The 18,033-nt window shown below is 47.9% G+C and overlaps 1 protein-coding gene across 4 annotated transcripts in view; it reads left to right on the forward strand.

Moving 5' to 3' along the window:
• AK8 (adenylate kinase 8) overlaps positions 1–18,033 on the forward strand; it is a 130,785-nt gene that overhangs the window by 38,714 nt on the left and 74,038 nt on the right. For all 4 annotated transcript variants that reach the window (XM_081236348.1, XM_081236350.1, XM_081236349.1 and 1 more), the window contains 4 exons: positions 7,504–7,585; positions 8,114–8,185; positions 8,680–8,880; positions 12,535–12,666. In XM_081236348.1, the coding sequence (XP_081092474.1) occupies positions 7,504–7,585; positions 8,114–8,185; positions 8,680–8,880; positions 12,535–12,666 (487 nt within the window). The remainder of the gene's footprint in view (positions 1–7,503; positions 7,586–8,113; positions 8,186–8,679; positions 8,881–12,534; positions 12,667–18,033) is intronic.

The raw sequence follows: 18,033 nt of genomic DNA on the forward strand, positions 1-18,033 counted from the left end.
TGTGGACCCGGCCACAACTCTGCCCATGGCCAGTGCTGTCCCTGCACCAGGGCCCAGATGGACAGGTGTGACGGTCCCAGGATAACGGGGGAGAGAGCACCAGCTTGAGGAGGAGGCGTGAATCAGCAGGCTGGCTGCTTGGCTTTGAGCCGTGCCAGGATCAGCGGATTTGGAACCGAGAGAGAGGAATGAGGTCTGAGAAACCATCAGGTCAGTGAACTCGGGTGACTGCAACCTCTGAGAATGAGGCCAGGAGCTCTGGGCTGACGTGTGTACCCAGCTCAGACCCAGCACTTGACCTTCAGTGTGTACTTCGGAATTCCGTGGGAGAAGAGTCATTACAGGTGTTGATCAGACCCAGGTAGCTTGTCAGCGGCCCCCAAGGTCTGCCCCCACTGCCTACGGGGGTTCCCCCTTCTTTTCATGATTTCAGGAGCTGGCAGAATTTCACAGGAGAATCAGGCTGCATGACTGCAAGTAAATTATCATGTTTTAATGTGCAAAGACCCTTAGAGGCAGGGCAGTCCCTCGTCCTGGTTGATGCCTATTTTCCCTGCATAATTATGAATAGCTGTTCACTCTTAAAATATCTTTGTTAGACCATAAATGTCTTTGCTAGAAGTTGCCTGGTCCAATCCTCTCATTTTACAGATGAAGTTCAGTGCCTTGCACAAGTCAAATGGTCAATTAGGAAAGAGTTCTAAGTAACAGACTTGGGTCAGCCAGACTTGGGGGGGGGGCTCGTTAGTTACATGAACCAGTGACTGACCACCCCCAGGTGCTATCTATTGGACAAGCCCCCAGACCCAGGGCTTCTGAACTTTTCAATATGAAAGAACAGTGTACCACACACAGTGGTGGATAAATGCGGCAATGAATTGATGAATGGATGGGTGAAGGTATGAATGAATGCGCCCCAGGTCTTCCTGTGGAAATGCCCACCCCACTGTAAAAGCATGATTGTTGTTTCCCATCTGCTGGACCCAGGCTGGCAGCCCAGGTGGCTCCTGGCAGTGGTTTCAGAGGAGCAAACTCCCTGGCAGGCTCCTGGGCAGGCACTGGGAAACGGATGAGCACACTGCAGTGGGTGTGCACTCACCCACGACTCGCTAGACTCCCTCACTTTTACCGAAATGTGTTTTTCCCAAGTCCTCGTTGATTAGAAAGCTCTCCTCAGTTCACGTCTGGGATGCCAGTTACTGCTCTTTCCAAGAGATTGCCTTTTTTTAAAAAAAAATCTTTTGGCCGTACCGTGCAGCATGTTGGATCTTAGTTCCCCGTCCAGGGATCGAACCCGTGTCCCCTGCATCGGCAGTGCAGAGTCTTAACCACTGGACCACCAGGGAAGTCCTGAGATTGCCTTTTGAAATGAATTCTTTATATTAAGTTCTACAGTCTTTTTTTTTGGGGGGGGATTTGAACCTTTTTTTTTTTTTTTGCGGTACGCGGGCCTCTCACTGTTGTGGCCTCTCCCATTGAGGAGCACAAGCTCCGGATGCGCAGGCTCAGCGGCTGTGGCTCACGGGCCTAGTAGCTCCGCGGCATGTGGGATCTTCCCGGACCGGGACACGAACCCGCGTCCCCTGAATCGGCAGGCGGACTCCCAACCACTGCGCCACAAGAGAGCCCCCAAACTTGATCTTTTAATATGCATTTCTTTTCTGGCTGATAAAAATCTCCCGTTTTTTCCTCTTTTATATGTTGGGAAACCGTATAACGTTTCATCAGAAAAAAACGAGGGAGGTGGCAGCCCATGATGCATCTTGTGATGTGTCTCCTGGTTCACACTCTGAGCTGAGTGAATCTGATCGAATCCAAGCCTTCAGCCTCAGTCTGCCTCCTTGGGATGGTGAGGAATCAGCATTCGGCTCCAGGGAACGCCTGGGATGGAGGCTCCAGAGGCTGCAGTTGGAGCCGGGAGCTGGATCAGGGCGTCCTAGGGAGAACCCAGGGGAGCACCCCGCTCTGGTCTTTGGAGGAGAGGGGCGGAGACAAGGGCACCGCATCAAACAGGCAGGGGGCCCAGAGGGCAAGGGTCCTGCAGTGTGCAGTCGCTAACTGCGCTTTAATCACAGTCAGGAGGGCAGAAGAGGCCAGTGTTCACACAGAACGGGCCGCCCACTCGGCATCCGGCAGCGCCCTGCTGGGCCTCGCCACGTTCCCTAGGCTGGCTGGCTGCTTTTCTTTCCCTTTTTTTCATCTGTGACATCTGCTCGGTGCTTGTCCCTCCTGTGATACCGTACCCCTCGCAGCTGTGCAGACCTCCAGCTCTGTGCCGGTGCAGGGAGTGCCCTGAGCATACGGCCTTTTTGATGTGTGATAAAACAGAACCGAGCCACAGGGGTACAGCGAGGGAAGGCATCAGAATATCAATTAACCTGCTCTGAACAAAGCTGCAGCTCCAGAGTGGAACATACATCTCACTGAAGTGTCAGGAAGATGGATGATGTATTCTAATTAGGGACTGACTGCTCTCTCCGCATCCAGCCGTTCCTGGACGTCAGAACCACGACCCTCGCGATGCACCTCACCAGCGTCCCGTCCCAGCAGTGCTCGGATGCTGCTGACTGATCGGTGACTCCTTGCTTTGCCAGAATTTGCAGCCATGAGCTTGCTCTCAACCAGCAGTGCTGTTCCCCCTTGAAAGTGTGGTCCATTTTGCCACTGGGCAGTTGCGTATAACCTCTATAAAGTCGAGAGCTCTGGGAAGGAAGACCTCTTGCAGGCGCTAAGCCTGGGGCTCCCATCTTGAGGACGCTCCAGGACCCACACTCCCTGACGCGGAGGCCGTGGTCCCTGTGCCCCTCCTTCCCAAGCGGACGGATGCGGGGATGAAGGGTCTCCACAGCTGCACCAGTGGGGTGTGGGTGCTGCCCTAAGAGGTCCTCCAGGGACCTCGTTTCTTTGCACCTGGGTGATGGCACCGTCTCCCTGAGTCTGAAAGAGTAACCCAGAGAGCAGGTGGCCTGGGATTTGCTTCAAACGCCCCCCACCCACCTTCTCCTTCCTTAATTTCACATCCGAACCAGAATGATGCACCAATGAGGCCAGTTAATTAGGGAGATGTTCCTCATTTTGCTGCACTTTTCCTGTGTAATTGGAAGGCCCGCTTTCTCCAGTCGGCAAGAGCTGTTCCCCTGAATACTTCTAAAAGCTTTGGACCACATACTGATATCAGCTGCAAATTTATGGGCAAGATTATAATGATTGCTCAGTAATGCAATATTAAAAGCGGAGGTCTTTCTCAGTGCCGAGTGAAGGCGGGATTCCAACCTTCTTTCAGCTTCAAAAAGGGATTCGAAACAGAATTACCAGCCCTTGTCCTAGAAGAAGCAGTCAGGGGGCTCCGACTCCCTCCCCTCCAAATAAGGAAAAAATAAAGGGGTCTGAATGTAGCCAAAGTTCAGAACATTTGGGTTCGGTTTCCAGAACTGTAAGTGGGGGCCTCTCAGACCCTGTGCTTCCTGATTCCTGGAGGGGTGCGCACGTCTGTAGGTGTCTGCTCCTTTTAAGATCCGCAGCCAGCGCTTGGCTGCCTATAACAAGGACTTAAGGGAGCAAAAGGCTGTTAAAAGATTTTTTTTGCACTTTTGCTTCATTAGTTCTAGAATCCAGGGGCTCCATGGCTGCGCGTTCTCCTGCATAATTTAAGGAATTAATGAAAGCATGCCTGATTTTTCCAATACTCTTTACTCTGTAAATTTGTTTAGCTTCTTTTTTTAACTGTCAGTTGAGGCTGTTGGAACCTAAATATTTTAATATTGAAGAAATGTGCTCCCCCCCTCTTTTTTTTAAAAAGAAAGACATTCCTTGCCCTCAGCCACACGGTGTTCTGTACATCAGGTGTTATGAGTTATGGGTGACCTTGGGTCTGAGTTCACCCTATCAGTCCATCCTCTGACCTTACGGCAGGCAAGTTCTTATAATGTCTGAGGGCGGGGGGCCCCTTCTGGGAGCCCGCATCAGAAACCTGGACTTCCACTTGGGGCTGTCTGACCCCGCCTCACCGCAGAATGGAGACCTGAGGGGGACGTAGTTTTTCGAGGCAGGAGCCCGCTGTGTCCCCCTTTGCCTGGCAAAGTAATAAAGCTATCCTTTTCTACTGCAGCCAAAAAACAAACAAAAAAAAGAATGGAGACCTGAGACAATTTGCGGCTTTATTTCACTCTTCCAAAGCTCACTTTATCTACTTTATCTGACCATCAAGTTGAAGGCATTAGTGTATATGTGTATAACTCTAGGCTCATAGGATTTGAAAGGAGTTTAGAAATTGTTGAATGTGAATATTGCTGAGGTACATTAAAAAGAAAACAGCGTAAGCAAGTGGGAAGATCATGGTTTTTGGTTTTTTTGTGGTCTTCTTTGGCCGCACAGCTTGTGGGATCTTAGTTCCGAGACCAGGGATCAAACCCGGGGCCCCGGCAGGGAGAGTGCCAAGCCCTAACCACTGGACTGCCAGGAGATTCCCAGGAAGATAATGTTTTGACTTGATATTGTAAAAATGTCCATTCTCCATAAATTAATCTATACATTTAATGTCATTCCCAACCTTGTAGAATTTATATTTTGGAACTTGACAAAATAGTTTTCTGCCTACTTGAAGGAACAAATTTTTGAAAAAAAGAAAAAGAAGGACGAGCATCTCCTATTAGATAGAACAATAAACTACAAAACAGTGATAATTCAAATGGTGTGAGGATGGCACAAGCGTCTACAGGCAGAAAGATGCCAGAGCCAACATCATATCAGCATGTAGCTGTGACTAAAAAAAAGATGACATTCAGAGGGGAGAGGACGGGCTATTTCATAGATGACCGTGGGACAGTTGGAGATCCACAAAGAAACAGATTAGATCAAGGCTCGCATCATTTTCCAAATAAAATGTGGCTCTTTTAAATATTTCAGTGTAAAGAGTAAACCGTTAAGAGAACTCAGTTTAAATGCAAGTGAACACTTACCAGCTTTTGCAGTGACAAGGGCTTTTTTATACACCCACACAACAGCAGAATCCAAAGAGGAAAGCACTGATTGATTTGGCCAAAAACTTGTGTGTCAGAAACAACACCATACACAAAAGACAAACAGTGGAAAATGTTGGCAACATCATTTTTCTCAGAGTCTGTGGTAGCAGTTGCCAAAATGCGTTAATATTCTTTTTTTTTTTTTTTTTAGAATAATCTATGTAAAGACTTAGTGTGGTGCCTGGGGTACTGTCAAAATTAGCTCCCATTACTTCATCTATAGTGTTTTCACTAAGTGCTACTGCCATAATTTTACACCCATAAACTGCCTTTACTAATCTTCCTTCTTTTACGCCTGAATGGGATATCCAAAAGAAATCCACAAGTTCAAATCAAAAGCAATAGTAAATATATATATATATATATATATTTTTTTTTTAACAGTGAGGACTTCGGACTTGACCAACAAATCTATCAATGCTTCCTAATTCCTATTCCCTTCCCTCTGCTTTAGTTTCTCCACAGCACTGTTTATTGGCTGCATTCTCCAATTGAATGTAAGCTTCAGGGAGCAGGGATTTTGCTTCGCTCGTTGTTGTAACCTTATCGTTCTGAATAGTGCTTGGCATGTAGTAAAACCTTAGCATGTGTTTCAGGAAAATGAATCAATTAAGTGAGCCCCATCCCAGCCCTAAAAACCGCCTTCTATTTGCCTCTGATGAAGGGAACCAAGAGGGCCTAGGGGCGTGAGAGCATCTTCTGTCCCCCAGATCCTTTCCCCGTACGCACCAGAAGGGTCATTGAATCGTTTCAGGGGCGCCTTAGAAAAGGACATGCTGACGACCAGATGCACAAAACCGAAGGTTTCTAGGGTGCTCCTCGGCAACTTCCCGCGGCTTGCTAGGCCCTATTCGCTTCAAATTCAAAACTCCAATATTCTTAATATGTAAAGAGCTCCTGTAAACAAATGAGGACAAAACCCCAGGGGCAGAGTGAATAGACAGCATGAGTGGACATTTTGGAAAAGAAAACATTCAAATAGCCAATACACATATGGAAAAAAACTGAACCTCGTTAGTGATCAGAGAGATGTAAGGTAAAGCAGCTTCCGTGTACTGCATGTTGCTGGACAGACTTTCCCCCAGGATAAAGCCTGACATTGACAAAGATGCAGGGAAGCAGGTGATCTGCCATCGGATTCAGAAACTGGTGGGCAATTTTGTAGCGTGATGTGGCAAAATGTGTCAAAAGTTATAAAAGAAGGTATCAACTTTTAGAACTTTATCATGAGGATATTTCTGTGTACCTCAAGATGTACATATAGCACTTTTTAAACGATAGTTTTTGTCTGTTTTTCGGCCGCAGGCTGTGCAGCATGTAGGATCTTAGTTCTCCCACCAGGGATGGATCCCGCGCCCCCTGCAGTGCAAGAACGGAGTCTTCACCCCTGGACCACCAGAGAAGTCCCTAGATAATAGTTTTGTTTTTTTAATATAATGGAATGAAACTAAATGAGCAGCAGTATGTGATTCATTAGCATTTGGCAGGTCAATTCATGCAATGCCTGGCAGCTACGAAAACTCCCAGGAGGGGAGCATTCTGTGACATGGGAAATATGCATGAAATGTTCTCACTATATGAACAGAACAGACTACAAAATAGTATGTGCAGTGTGATTTTTCTCCACCCCCCCGCCCCCCCCCCACCCCGCCGGCCAGGAGAAAAGATATCTATCTGTATGTGAAGCCTGGAAGGAGATACACCTAAGTGTTAACAGTGGCTAGTTGGGGTCGGTGGTGTCACCAGTGACCAGCAGGATTATTTCAGCTCTTTAGTATTCCCACAGAGTGTACAACAATCATAAAAGACTCTCACAATTGGACTTAAAGGGTTAATGAAAATAAATCTTCTAAACCAGCTCCCCAGCCGATCCAAGAAGATGCCTGAGGGATTTCAGCCCCATAACAAGTTCACTTGGGAACAGAAACTTGAACTCGGGCCTCTTAATGCCCTGTTCGGGACTTGTTCTTAAGAAAAGTGGGTTTTTGTTTTGCCCTTGGTGGTTCCTTTTCTCTCATATCTGAGAAGCTCCCTTTAGGAAATAATCCGAAACTTGGAAGGAGCTGTAGCACAGAGATGTTCTTACGGTGTTATTGGTAATGGTGCGAACGCCCAGCAGGTGAAGCGTTTGGTTGTGGGGCAGGGCTCAGCAAGGGAGGCAGCTCACTCGGTGGAATGTTACATGGCCAGCGAGGAGGGGGGCCGACAGGAAACATACAGTGGTGGTTATAACACGGGATGGAAAAAATCAGGACAGAAAATACGTATGGTGTGATTATCATTATAAACGTAAGTTCAGAAGGGGATGTGATATGATGAGAGGAGCTGTTAAGTGAGGCGAGGCGGCTGTCAGAAACGTTTATTTTCTCTGACCTTAAAAGTTCCAGTCTTTGTATAAAGGTATGATGTTCCTTTTATAGTAGTTCCAAAAAAATCTGAAAAAGGAAACATAGGTGAGCATCTTTCCGCATTCTCTGCCTAGGGCTGGATTCTGGATGGCATCCCTGAAACTCGGGAGCAGGCTCTGATGATCCAGACCCTCGGGGTCTCCCCGAGACATGTCAGTGAGTAGCCCCACCCATGCCTGGAGAGCCCTCCCCCCAGACCTGCAGCCCCCGCGAGTGAGCGCTCCGCTCTGTGTCAGCGGCTCCCCGGTGCCCAGGCACCATCCACAAAGGGGGTTTGATGGGCCTGTGACCCAGCAGGAAAAAGGAGGACAGCACAGTCGAATTTTCCATGGAGCTAAATGCATTCGGGGCTTGTTCTGAGAAACGTGAGGTTTTGCTCTGACCCTGGTGATTCCTTGTTTCAGGAATCTCACATCTGAGAAACTCTCTTTAGGAAATAATCCCCAAATGTGGCAAAAGCGTCCTGCCCAAAGATGTCACGGAGTTATTGATGACACTGAAGCCTGTCCTTGGGTGAAGTGTTCAAGCGTGGGCTTCCTCTGTCCTGAGATTACGTGTTTGTGTTCTGACCTCTCTTTTAAGGCATTGCTGGGGATGGGAGATGGTGGTTGCTCTAATGTCTTTATACAGCAGCAGGTCGGTTGCCCACCGCGCCTGGTTTTGCTTCTTTCCTCCTCTACCCAGTCGTGCTGAGCGCTCCAGACACGGTCCTGATTGAGAGAAATTTGGGGAAGAGAATCGACCCTCAGACAGGAGGTACAGCTGTCTCCACCTTCCCCCAACCACCCCATGGGGTCTCACAGGGAATCCTAGTAACAGCCCTGCCCACCCCTCACTGAGCACTTACTCTCAGGCTTGGGCAGCAGACAGACCCGGTTTTGTGGCCCCTGCCCCTTTCTAGCTGTGTGACATGGGACAAGTTGCCCAGTGTCTCTGAGACTCAGTTTTCCCACCTGGACTTGAGGATGAAAACGCCGGGCCCTGCCTTGTGATCTGATCACTGTGAGGGTGAAATGAAAGCCTGAGGATGGGAGCCTGGCACGGAAGAAGCACTCGGAAAGTCACGGCCACCCTTCCCCTCGCGCTGAGCATCATTGCCACTTTGTTGTTGTTAATAGCTACGGGGGAGCAGGCCCGGAGCCAAAGCCGAGTGCGGTGCTGCTGGCATGGGCGGACGAGCACCCCTGGGACCCGCAGGCTCTGCCCCCAGGTTGGGCGGGCAACTCTAAACGCGTCCCTCTTTCTTGCAGAGATTTATCACACCACCTTCAACTGGCCCTCCAAGTCCGAAATCCAGAACCGACTGATAGTGCCAGCGGGCATCTCGGAAGGGGAGACGGCGCGGAGGCTGCTGGAGTATCACAGGAACATCGTCAGGATCCTCCCCTCGTACCCCCAAATCGTGAAAGTCATCACTGCCGACCAGCCGTGCGTGGACGTCTTCTACCAGGGTAAACCCAGGTGGACCCTCGACCCTTCTCATGCAGGTGTCACTTCTTCTGGCAGTGATGCCAGTGTCCAGTATCCAGGGTGTGCCTGGGAGCCCGGGAGTCAAGTCACGGGAGGCCCAAGGTCCCTGCCCAGAAACGAGTCTGGGGTCCCTGGGAGCGTCGTCCTCTGAGACCCTGGGCTAATATTCTACAGCCCGCATGGTCAGCGGACTTGACAGTGACGGGGTGGGGCGAGGAGAGGTGAGGGCTGGGGTGGGAGGGACATGCAGCAAGAAGTCTTGCCCTGAGGAGGAAGGAGGAGGAAGAGAAAATTTATAAATATTCAAACAAACGTACAAACCCACCAGCGCCACAAAACCCAAAAAACCTCAACACAACTCAGGTGTCCTGAGCCCACTTTGAGGGCAGGGATAAGCAGTCGCATGCCGGGCACGGCCCTGCCGTTGGGAACAGTAACAGATGTTCACAACAGCTTCCCAGAAATGGGCTGAAAGAGGCCTGTTTGGGGGTCAAGGGTGTGACCATTGAGTCCCGAGACTTTGGAGCCAGGTAACCTCAGCCCCACCGCACATCAGCTGTGCAGTCTGCGGCAACTCTCTTAACCCCTGTGAGCCTCAGTTTTGTCATCCCCAAAATGGGAACAAAAATCCTTCCTTCCTCACGGACTTAGGAGAGGGCTCCATGAGATCCTGCAACGCAGGTATCCACAGCCCTGAGCCCAGGAGCTGGTGCAGAGAATGGCTCAGTAAACATCGGACGTTGCTATCATCGGGATTCAACATGTGGTCCCGAAAGACAAGGAAAGTTAGAAGAGTTCTCCCCCAAAGCAGCTGCATTGATCATTTTTAAGTTTTTTAAATTTATTATTTTCTTTTATTTATTTCATTTTGTTTTTATTTTTGGCCACGCTGTGCGGCTTCTGGGGTCTTTTTTTTTTTTTTCGGTACGCGGGCCTCTCACTGTTGTGGCCTCTCCCGTTTCGGAGCACAGGCTCCGGACGTGCAGGCTCAGCGGCCATGGCTCACGGGCCCAGCCGCTCCGCGGCATGTGGGATCTTCCCGGACCGGGGCACGAACCCGTGTCCCCTGCATCGGCAGGCAGACTCTCAACCACTGCACCACCAGGGAAGCCCGCTTCTGGGGTCTTACTTCCCCGACCAGGGATCGAACCCGGGCCCTTGGCACTGAAAGCGTGGAGTCCTAACCACTGGACCGCCAGGGAGCTCCCTCATTTTTTAAAAGTCTTGCTGAGCTTCATTTGTCTCCACACGCAGTTATCCCCTTCTGTGCGATGCCGGTGCCTGACACAATGAAAATACCTCCGCAGGGATTTTAAGACACTTGACGGTTTACGATGCCCTTTTTTGGTATATTCTCTCAAATCTCTTCAAGAGAAGTTTACTTTTGGTGGAGGTTGTTCTGAGCTCCCCCGACCGGCCCTCCCACCGGTCCCCACCTGCTGGTGGCCTTGTTGTCTGAGCGGCTTTGCTTTACGGAGAGGGAGAGCCTGAGCCGGCACAGCCTCGCTCTCCGAAGGGGGTCGGTATACGAGGGGGCATGTCTGGAGAGTGATGCTACTTTGAAAAAATGCCAGGCTTATGGATGCCTTATAAATTTCCAGTGATTTCGCATCTCGGAAGAGTCTTTAGTAGCAAACACTGCAGTCTGAAGATGAACAACCACAACATTTATCTTATGCCATGATTCTGAATTTACACATTAATTACTTCCAAACTACTTAATTAAATTTAAAAGTTCATATGATCGTTCATAAAGAATTCATGCCTGAAATTGTAAATAAAAATGTGAGTGTCTGAATATTAATTATTATTAATTAATAATGCAGAGAGATAAATTGAAAATTGGAATGCAAAATTCTCTCTGTGTTGTTTTTTTAATATCTCTGCAGTGCATCCAGCAACCACATATTTTTAAAAAGAATAATTAGATGTTGAGACCGTCTGGGGGATCATTACTTCTAATTAACTTGGTTATTTACTGTAAATTAAGCATCATTTGTAAGCAGGCTGCTTTGCCGGTAGTATTTGTGCTCTTCAGATGGGCTGGATCCTGGAAGGTCTGGGAATAAAGACAGCCTTGCTGTCTTTATCTTTATCTCTTCCTCCGGTTCATCTCGCTGATGGAAAGTGTTACCCAAGGCAGTGGGCTTGGGAGGGTTGCCCCAGCCCTGCCAACTCTCTGTAAAATCGGGACAAGAAAAGCACATCCCTCGGGGGACTGTGCACGGATCAGATAAGATAAGGCTGGTAGAGTTTAGCTTAGCAGCAAATGCATCCCTGCCCTGAGGATGCTGGTTATCATCTTGACCTTGAAGACAGGTAACTTACCTGTGCCTTTAGCTCTAAAACACAGGGGAATCGTAGTATCTCTAATGACCCTTCCGATCAAAAAATCCTACAAAGATTTGAGAGTTCAAAATTTGCCCAGTGAACATATCCCAGTGGTTCTCAATTTTGCCCTCTTGCCACACCGGGACATGTGACAATGTCTGGAGACATTTGTGGCTGTCACAGTTAGGGAGCGTGACAGCACCTGGTGGGCAGAGGCCGGGGAGGTGCCCCAGCGTCAAGCACAAGGTTGGAAGACCCTGCGCACCTGTCGCGGGTTTCGGGGTGGTGCCTGGGGACACCTTCCTGTCTTCAGATGGATTCCATCCTGGGCGAGGGGCCAACATGCTGACTTCAGGCACCCCGGCACCTGCGCAGGATGGTCCAGGGACCCGGGCAGGAGGCGGGGCCGGGGAGGGAGACCCCCTTGGGATGCAAGGGGGACTGAGGAGGAGGTACCCCCGCCCTCGGCCTCAGCGGGCGGGCCGCTCCCCTCGCCCAGGTGCCGAGTGGCTGACTTTCAACGGCCTCCTCAGCCCGCTCGTGCCCCCTCCTCTACCCTCCGCTCTCGAGGGAGGTGACCTGGTTTGATGTGCAGTAGCTTTGGGCATCCAGTGCCCCCCACGGTGCATGCGCCTCAGCCCTGTCTCCCTACTTCTTTGTTCCTCAGATGCCAGGGCCACCCCGGGCCAGGGCTACACCTGCCCACTTCCGGGACCCATTTGATCACTGCCTCTCTGGAGACTTGCGATAAAGTTGGTGTCACTGGAGCGTGGCTGCAAATTATTCCCCACCAGTTCCGAAGGCCCTTAGAAGTCCCCGAGTACGAGGCCCCTGCGTGGCCTGTCATGTTAATCAAAGCCCGTGTCTGACTCTAGGAGGTCGGCTTGGTCCTGGGGCTTCAGGGTGAGGCTCAGCCCGGATTCAATTTGGAAACACCCTAACCCGGTATTCAGTGTGTGTTCCGTGTCCCGGGACCAGCCCCCAACCACACAGCCAGCCGTCCTCGGACCAGGAGGGCAGCGCGGCCCCTGTGCTGTGTCAGAGGGACCCAGGGCAGTGCTGTGCTCGGAGGGTGGCTTCTGTGCCTCTCCTTGTCCCCTCCCGCCTTGGCGCCCAGGCCTGAAGGGTAATTCCTTCCCCACAGCTTCACCCTGTGGTTACCCAGCAGATTCACAGGGGGTTTCCATGGAGCTGTAAAAGACAGAAATATTTACTGCCGTTAAAAGAGCCCAGGTAGAGGTGTCGTAAGCTGGTTCCCTTTCTTTAGGACCCTGGTTTATGATCCTCACGTCCTCTCGTTCCAGCTCTGACCTATGTCCAAACCATCCATCGATCTAACGCCCCGTTCACCCCGAGGGTGCTGCTTTGCGGGCCCGTGGGCAGCGGGAAAAGTCTGCAGGCCGCCCTCCTGGCCCAGAAATATGGCCTCGTCAACGGTGAGTGCCCCCGCGGCCGCCCGGCTTCTAGAGCCTCCCCTGCTTCCTGCCCTCCCAGACCTTCCCGTGTTTCGGGAGCGGCGAGGAGATCGGCGTCACTTCTCTTTCTTGCTCTCTGCTGCGAGCAATTTTCATTTAATCCATCTCTGCAGGGATAAGGTTTTTGCCTCCCAAAGAATATGGCCCTAAAAACATTAACCAGTAAAAACACGCCCGCGGCCCAAAGAGCTGGAACGTTTTCCGGTCATCATTTTTTACGTCCTTTGGCTCAGCGGTTTTTCTGTGCTCTGCCCTAGAGGCACCGCCGTCCTGCCCCGCAGTCTCCCCAGAAGCCGGATTTCTTGCATAATGTAGACCTGCTGTTTATTTATTTTCTCCGGTCTTGTTTGGTTCCCCCAACCCAGGTCAGTGTGTTTACAGGCAAACAGTTTCTGAACCGGAGGAAGACTTCTAGCTCAGCACAGTTTCAATAAATATTTTACCAGGAAGAGAGAAAATATTGAAATTAGTCCTCCAGGTCTTTCCTGGGGTGGTCCCGGATGGTCTTGGATGCCAGCCTGGTTTCAGGGAATAAAGGGCTGGAAGGGAGGCTGTAGCAGACACACAGCACTGGAGGGAGTTAAAGGCACTGAACCCCTCCCACTTCAGTGCTCCAGAAGCCTCAATAACCTCTACTTTATTTAGGCAGCAGACACGAGACCTGTGCCCCCAAATATAGGAATATGCATGTATACGCCCGCAAATGATACATATACACCATACAGATATACATGTATACTGACATGCACAAATATATACATACCACCCCAGAAAGATCAAGTTTTTAATAAAAATGCTTTTCAATTAGGTCTCCTCCGGCTTAAAATTCCAAAGCCACTGAGATTCCCAGCCAGGAATCAATGACAAATATCATACCCGTAGATCGAAGGTGGAGAACTGAGCAATTATTCTGACTAGAATGGAAAAAACCCACTAATAGTTGTATTAGTATTTTAGTAAAAATACTAAATAGTAGTATTCTGATTTAATTAGTATGGAAAAATCACCTGGATACTTTATGATAAAAAATGCTTTGCTTGTATCAACAGGTTTTTTTTAATGGAATTATTCAAATAATTCCTTCTCCTTCCGAGTTTACCTCTTAAGAGTATTATAAGAATAAAATTCCAGCTTTGGTTAGGGATGACTTTGTAAAGAATGAGGCACAGTCTGCTTGTGGCCACACCCACATTTATTTAAGTGCCTGCACTTATTGTTATGTGAAGACATATGAAGAGTTACAGTGAGAAGAGCCTTAATGGCAGAGGGAGGGTCTGAAAAACACAACAGTGATACCTTAATATAGCGCACAGCTTAATTTACATAATTGTCACTGTGCCGAAGTTTGTTTATGCAGACACTCCCATTCAAGAAAAGTATTTTTAAATTTAAATTGTTTTCAGCACACCAATCATAAAGAAATGAAATTACCTGCCTAGATTTTTCCAAAAATGAAAATAGAGAAGCTCACCATGGTTTTTGCTTTTGTAGCAGAAGAGCCATTTTGGGCCTCTTTTCAATAACTGAACATTTGGAGACTAGCTCAGAAAGTTGACATTTCTCAAAGGTGTTCTTGAGAAATACAAGACATCATGAGATTTCCGTAAACCTGTTTAGGGGACCTGTGGTCTGCAGAGGCAAGCATTGAGCTGTCCTTTGGGGTCTCTCTGCAGGGGCCTGTCTGCACCCAAAGCTCCAGGAGCTGCCCACCCAGCCCCCTACAGCCCGGCCCCCCTGGCCATCCCCTGCCTTGGGTCTTATCTCCACACTTATGAACCTCTCGGTGGTGGGAATACATCTCCAAACAAATAACCAGCATTCACTCCAACAAGGTTTATTGAAAGGCTCCTGTCTATAATTGGCGAGTATATAAACAGGCACAACCTTTTGAAAGATAAAGGCTGCTACTGATTACCAGGCTAACTGTGCAAATCCTTTGGTCCAGTGATTTCACGCCCAGGACTTTATTCTGCTGAAACACTCCCCACAGTATTCAACAAGAGATGTGAAGGATGCATAATGAAAAATAAAGGCAACCCCAAACTCTGTTCGCGAGGGGATTAGTTAAAGTAAGCTCTGGGCGGCTATTAAAAAGAAACCTGTAAAGTGACTCGATGTCCGTGAGGTATTGTTACGTCAGGGTGGGGTGGAAAGCAAGTCACTCGACAGTGTTCAGGGAATGGTCTCTTTTTTTTTTTTTTAACTTATTTTTGGCTGTGTTGGGACTTCGTTGCTGCATGCAGGCTTTCTCTAGTTGCGGCGAGCAGGGGCTACTCTTCATTGCAGTGAGCGGGCTTCTCATTGCGGTGGCTTCTCTTGCTGCGGAGCACGGGCTGTAGGCGCGCGGGCTTCAGTTGTTGTGGCTCGCGGGCTCAGAAGCTGTGGCTCGCGGGCTCTAGAGCGCAGGCTCAGTAGTTGTGGCGCACGGGCTTAGTTGCTGCGCGGCATGTGGGATCTTCCTGGACCAGGGATCAAACCCGTGTCCCCTGCATTGGCAGGCAGATTCTAATCCACTGTGCCACCAGGGAAGCCCGAATGGTCTCATTTTTGTTCAGAAAAGTGTGTTAGTCTATGTTCAAGAAAACAGCTGAAGGAACATAAATATACCAACCTGGTTATCTCTGTAGAATCATGTGTTACACAATTCTGACTTTTTTTTTCCCCTGCACCGAGCATGAATTTTCTAACGAGAAACAACCATGAAGCATTTTATTAAAATACTATTAATTTTACTCACTGAGTGCTTGCTATATGCAGTGCATGTTATTTGGTACACAGACAGGGAACATGTAGAAAGAATAAGAGAGGCGCTTCAGGATGGAGGTGGGCCCTGCTGGGGGGAGGAATGAAGTGGGACGGGGCTCCTCCCAACACTGTCCCAGGTCATGTGTGTCTAAAGCCTTAGTACTTGGAACCTCTGGGAAGAGCAGGCTGTTAACGGTACTGTCTTCATAGAGTCTTGCAGAATGCGGTGGCTATAGACGGGAGTTCTAAACCATTCTTCCCTAATACAAACATTAATGTTACCCACTTTTCTCCAAACACTTCTTTAGCTGCATCTCACAACATTTTAATGTGTTGTGTTTTATCATTCAGGTCAGAATATTTTCTAATCTCCTTTGTGGTTTCTTTTTTGACCCATGTATTATTTAGAAGTGTATTGCTTACTTCCCAAATATTTGGGAATTTTCCAGATGTTTTTTTTCTTGGTTTCTTTAATTCTATTTTGGTCAAAGAACATACCCAGGCTTCCCTGGTGGCGCAGTGGTTGGGAGTCCGCCTGCTGATGCCTGCGTGTCTGGAGCCTGTGCTCCGCAACAGGAGAGGCCACAGCAGTGAGAGGCCCGCGTACCGCAAAAAAAAAAAAAAAAAAAAGAACATACCCTATATGATTTCAATCCTTTGAAATGTATTGAAACTTTTTATGGACCAGCCTATGCTCTCTATTGGTGAATTCCATGTGCACTTGAAAGGAATATGTATTCTGGTTTTGTTGAATACTGTGCTCTAAGAATGTCAATGAGGTATAAGACGTTTGATAGTGTTGTTCATTTCTTCTGCGTTCTTAATGATTTCTCTCTACTTGTTATTTCAGTAACTGAGAGGTGTGTTAAAATCTCCAACTCTTAACTGTGGATTTCTCTATGTCTCTGCCAGTCTTTGCTTCGTGTGATTTGAAGCTCTGTTAAGTGGGTATACACTAAGGATCGTTATCTCTTCCTGATTAAATCATCCTTTTATCATAAGGAAATGCTCCTCTATCTCTCCAGTAAATTCTCAAAGTCTACTTTGTCTGATAAGTATATGCTCTATTCTTTTTTGTTTAACTGTGTGTCTATATTCTAAATATGTGTCTTGAATACAACATATAATTGGTTTAAAAAAAATTCAGCCTGACGTTTTCTGCCTTTTAATTGTTTAGTCCATTTCCATTTAAAATATTTTTTTTTTATGGTTGTTTTCAAGTCTACCATTCTGGGTTTTTTGTCTTCTACTTGTGTTATCTGTTCTTTGTTCCTCCTTTCCTGCCAACTTTTGGATTGATCAACTACTTTTTCAGTAATCCACTTTATTTCCTCTGTTGCCTTTTTTGGCTGTATCGTTTTGCTTTATTTTCTTTGTGGTTGCTCTAGGGCTTAACTATTATCCATTACTTGTCACAGTCTACCTTGAATTAATATTATCCCTCTTCATGTGTAACACAAGAACTTGACAGCAGTGTGTGTCCCTGCACCTTGCTCTCGTTCTTTGTGTAATTGTAGTCATACATTTCATTTCTACATACGTTATAAACCCCACAGTGTATTGTAAATATTTTTGCTTTAAACAGTCATTTTTTTAAGTCAAGATGTGGGGGGAAAGAGCTTTTATATATACTCAGTATCAACACTTTTCACTCCTTTGTTTAGATCCAAGATCCATCTGATATCATTTTCTTTTAACCTAAAGAACTTCCTTTAACGTTTCTTGTAGTGCAAGTCTGCTGGTGAAATTCAGCTTTCATCTGTCTGAAGATGTCTTTATTTCACCTTCGTTATTGAAGGATGTTTTTGCTGCTTATAGAAATCTATGTTGACAGGGTCCCCCCCCACCTTAACACTTTCAAGATGTCATTTTGTTGTTGCATTGATGCATTCCGTTGCATTGCTTCTGATGAGAACTCAGAGATTATTTTTATCTTTGTTCTCCTATATATAAAGCATCTTACTCCCCGCCATAGCTGCTTCTAATATTTTCCGTTTAGTTTTCAGAAATTTAACGATGATGTACCAAAGTGTGGTTTACTTTATTTTGCTTGGGTATCAGAATCTTGGATCTGTGGGTTGATATTTTTATCAAATTTTGAAATTCTCTTTCCATAATTTTCTCAGATATTCTCTCTCTCTCTCTCTCTCTCTCTCTCCCCCTCCCTCCCCCGCCCCCCCTCCCCTTTCTGGAACTCCAGTCACATGTATGTTAAGCTGTTTGCTATTATCCTCCAACCCCCTGAGGTTTTATTCCTTTTCTTTTTTTCCGGTCCTCTCCCCACCTTCTCTTTGCTTCAGTTTGAATACTTTCTAGTGCTTGTCTTCATGTCTTCAGATTCACTGATGGCAGCCCATCCAGTGATTTTTTTTTTTTTTTTTTTTTTTTTTTTTTTTTTTGCTGTACGTGAGCCTCTCACTGTTGTGGCCTCTCCCGTTGCGGAGCACAGGCTCCGGACGCGCAGGCTCAACGGCCATGGCTCATGGGCCCAACCGCTCCGCGGCATGTGGGATCTTCCCAGACCGGGGCACGAACCCGTGTCCCCTGCATCGGCAGGCGGACTCTCAACCACTGCGCCACCAG

This window comes from Mesoplodon bidens (assembly GCF_964165515.1).
Source record: "Mesoplodon bidens genome assembly, chromosome: 6".
In the NCBI taxonomy this organism is placed as follows: Eukaryota; Metazoa; Chordata; class Mammalia; order Artiodactyla; family Ziphiidae; genus Mesoplodon; species Mesoplodon bidens.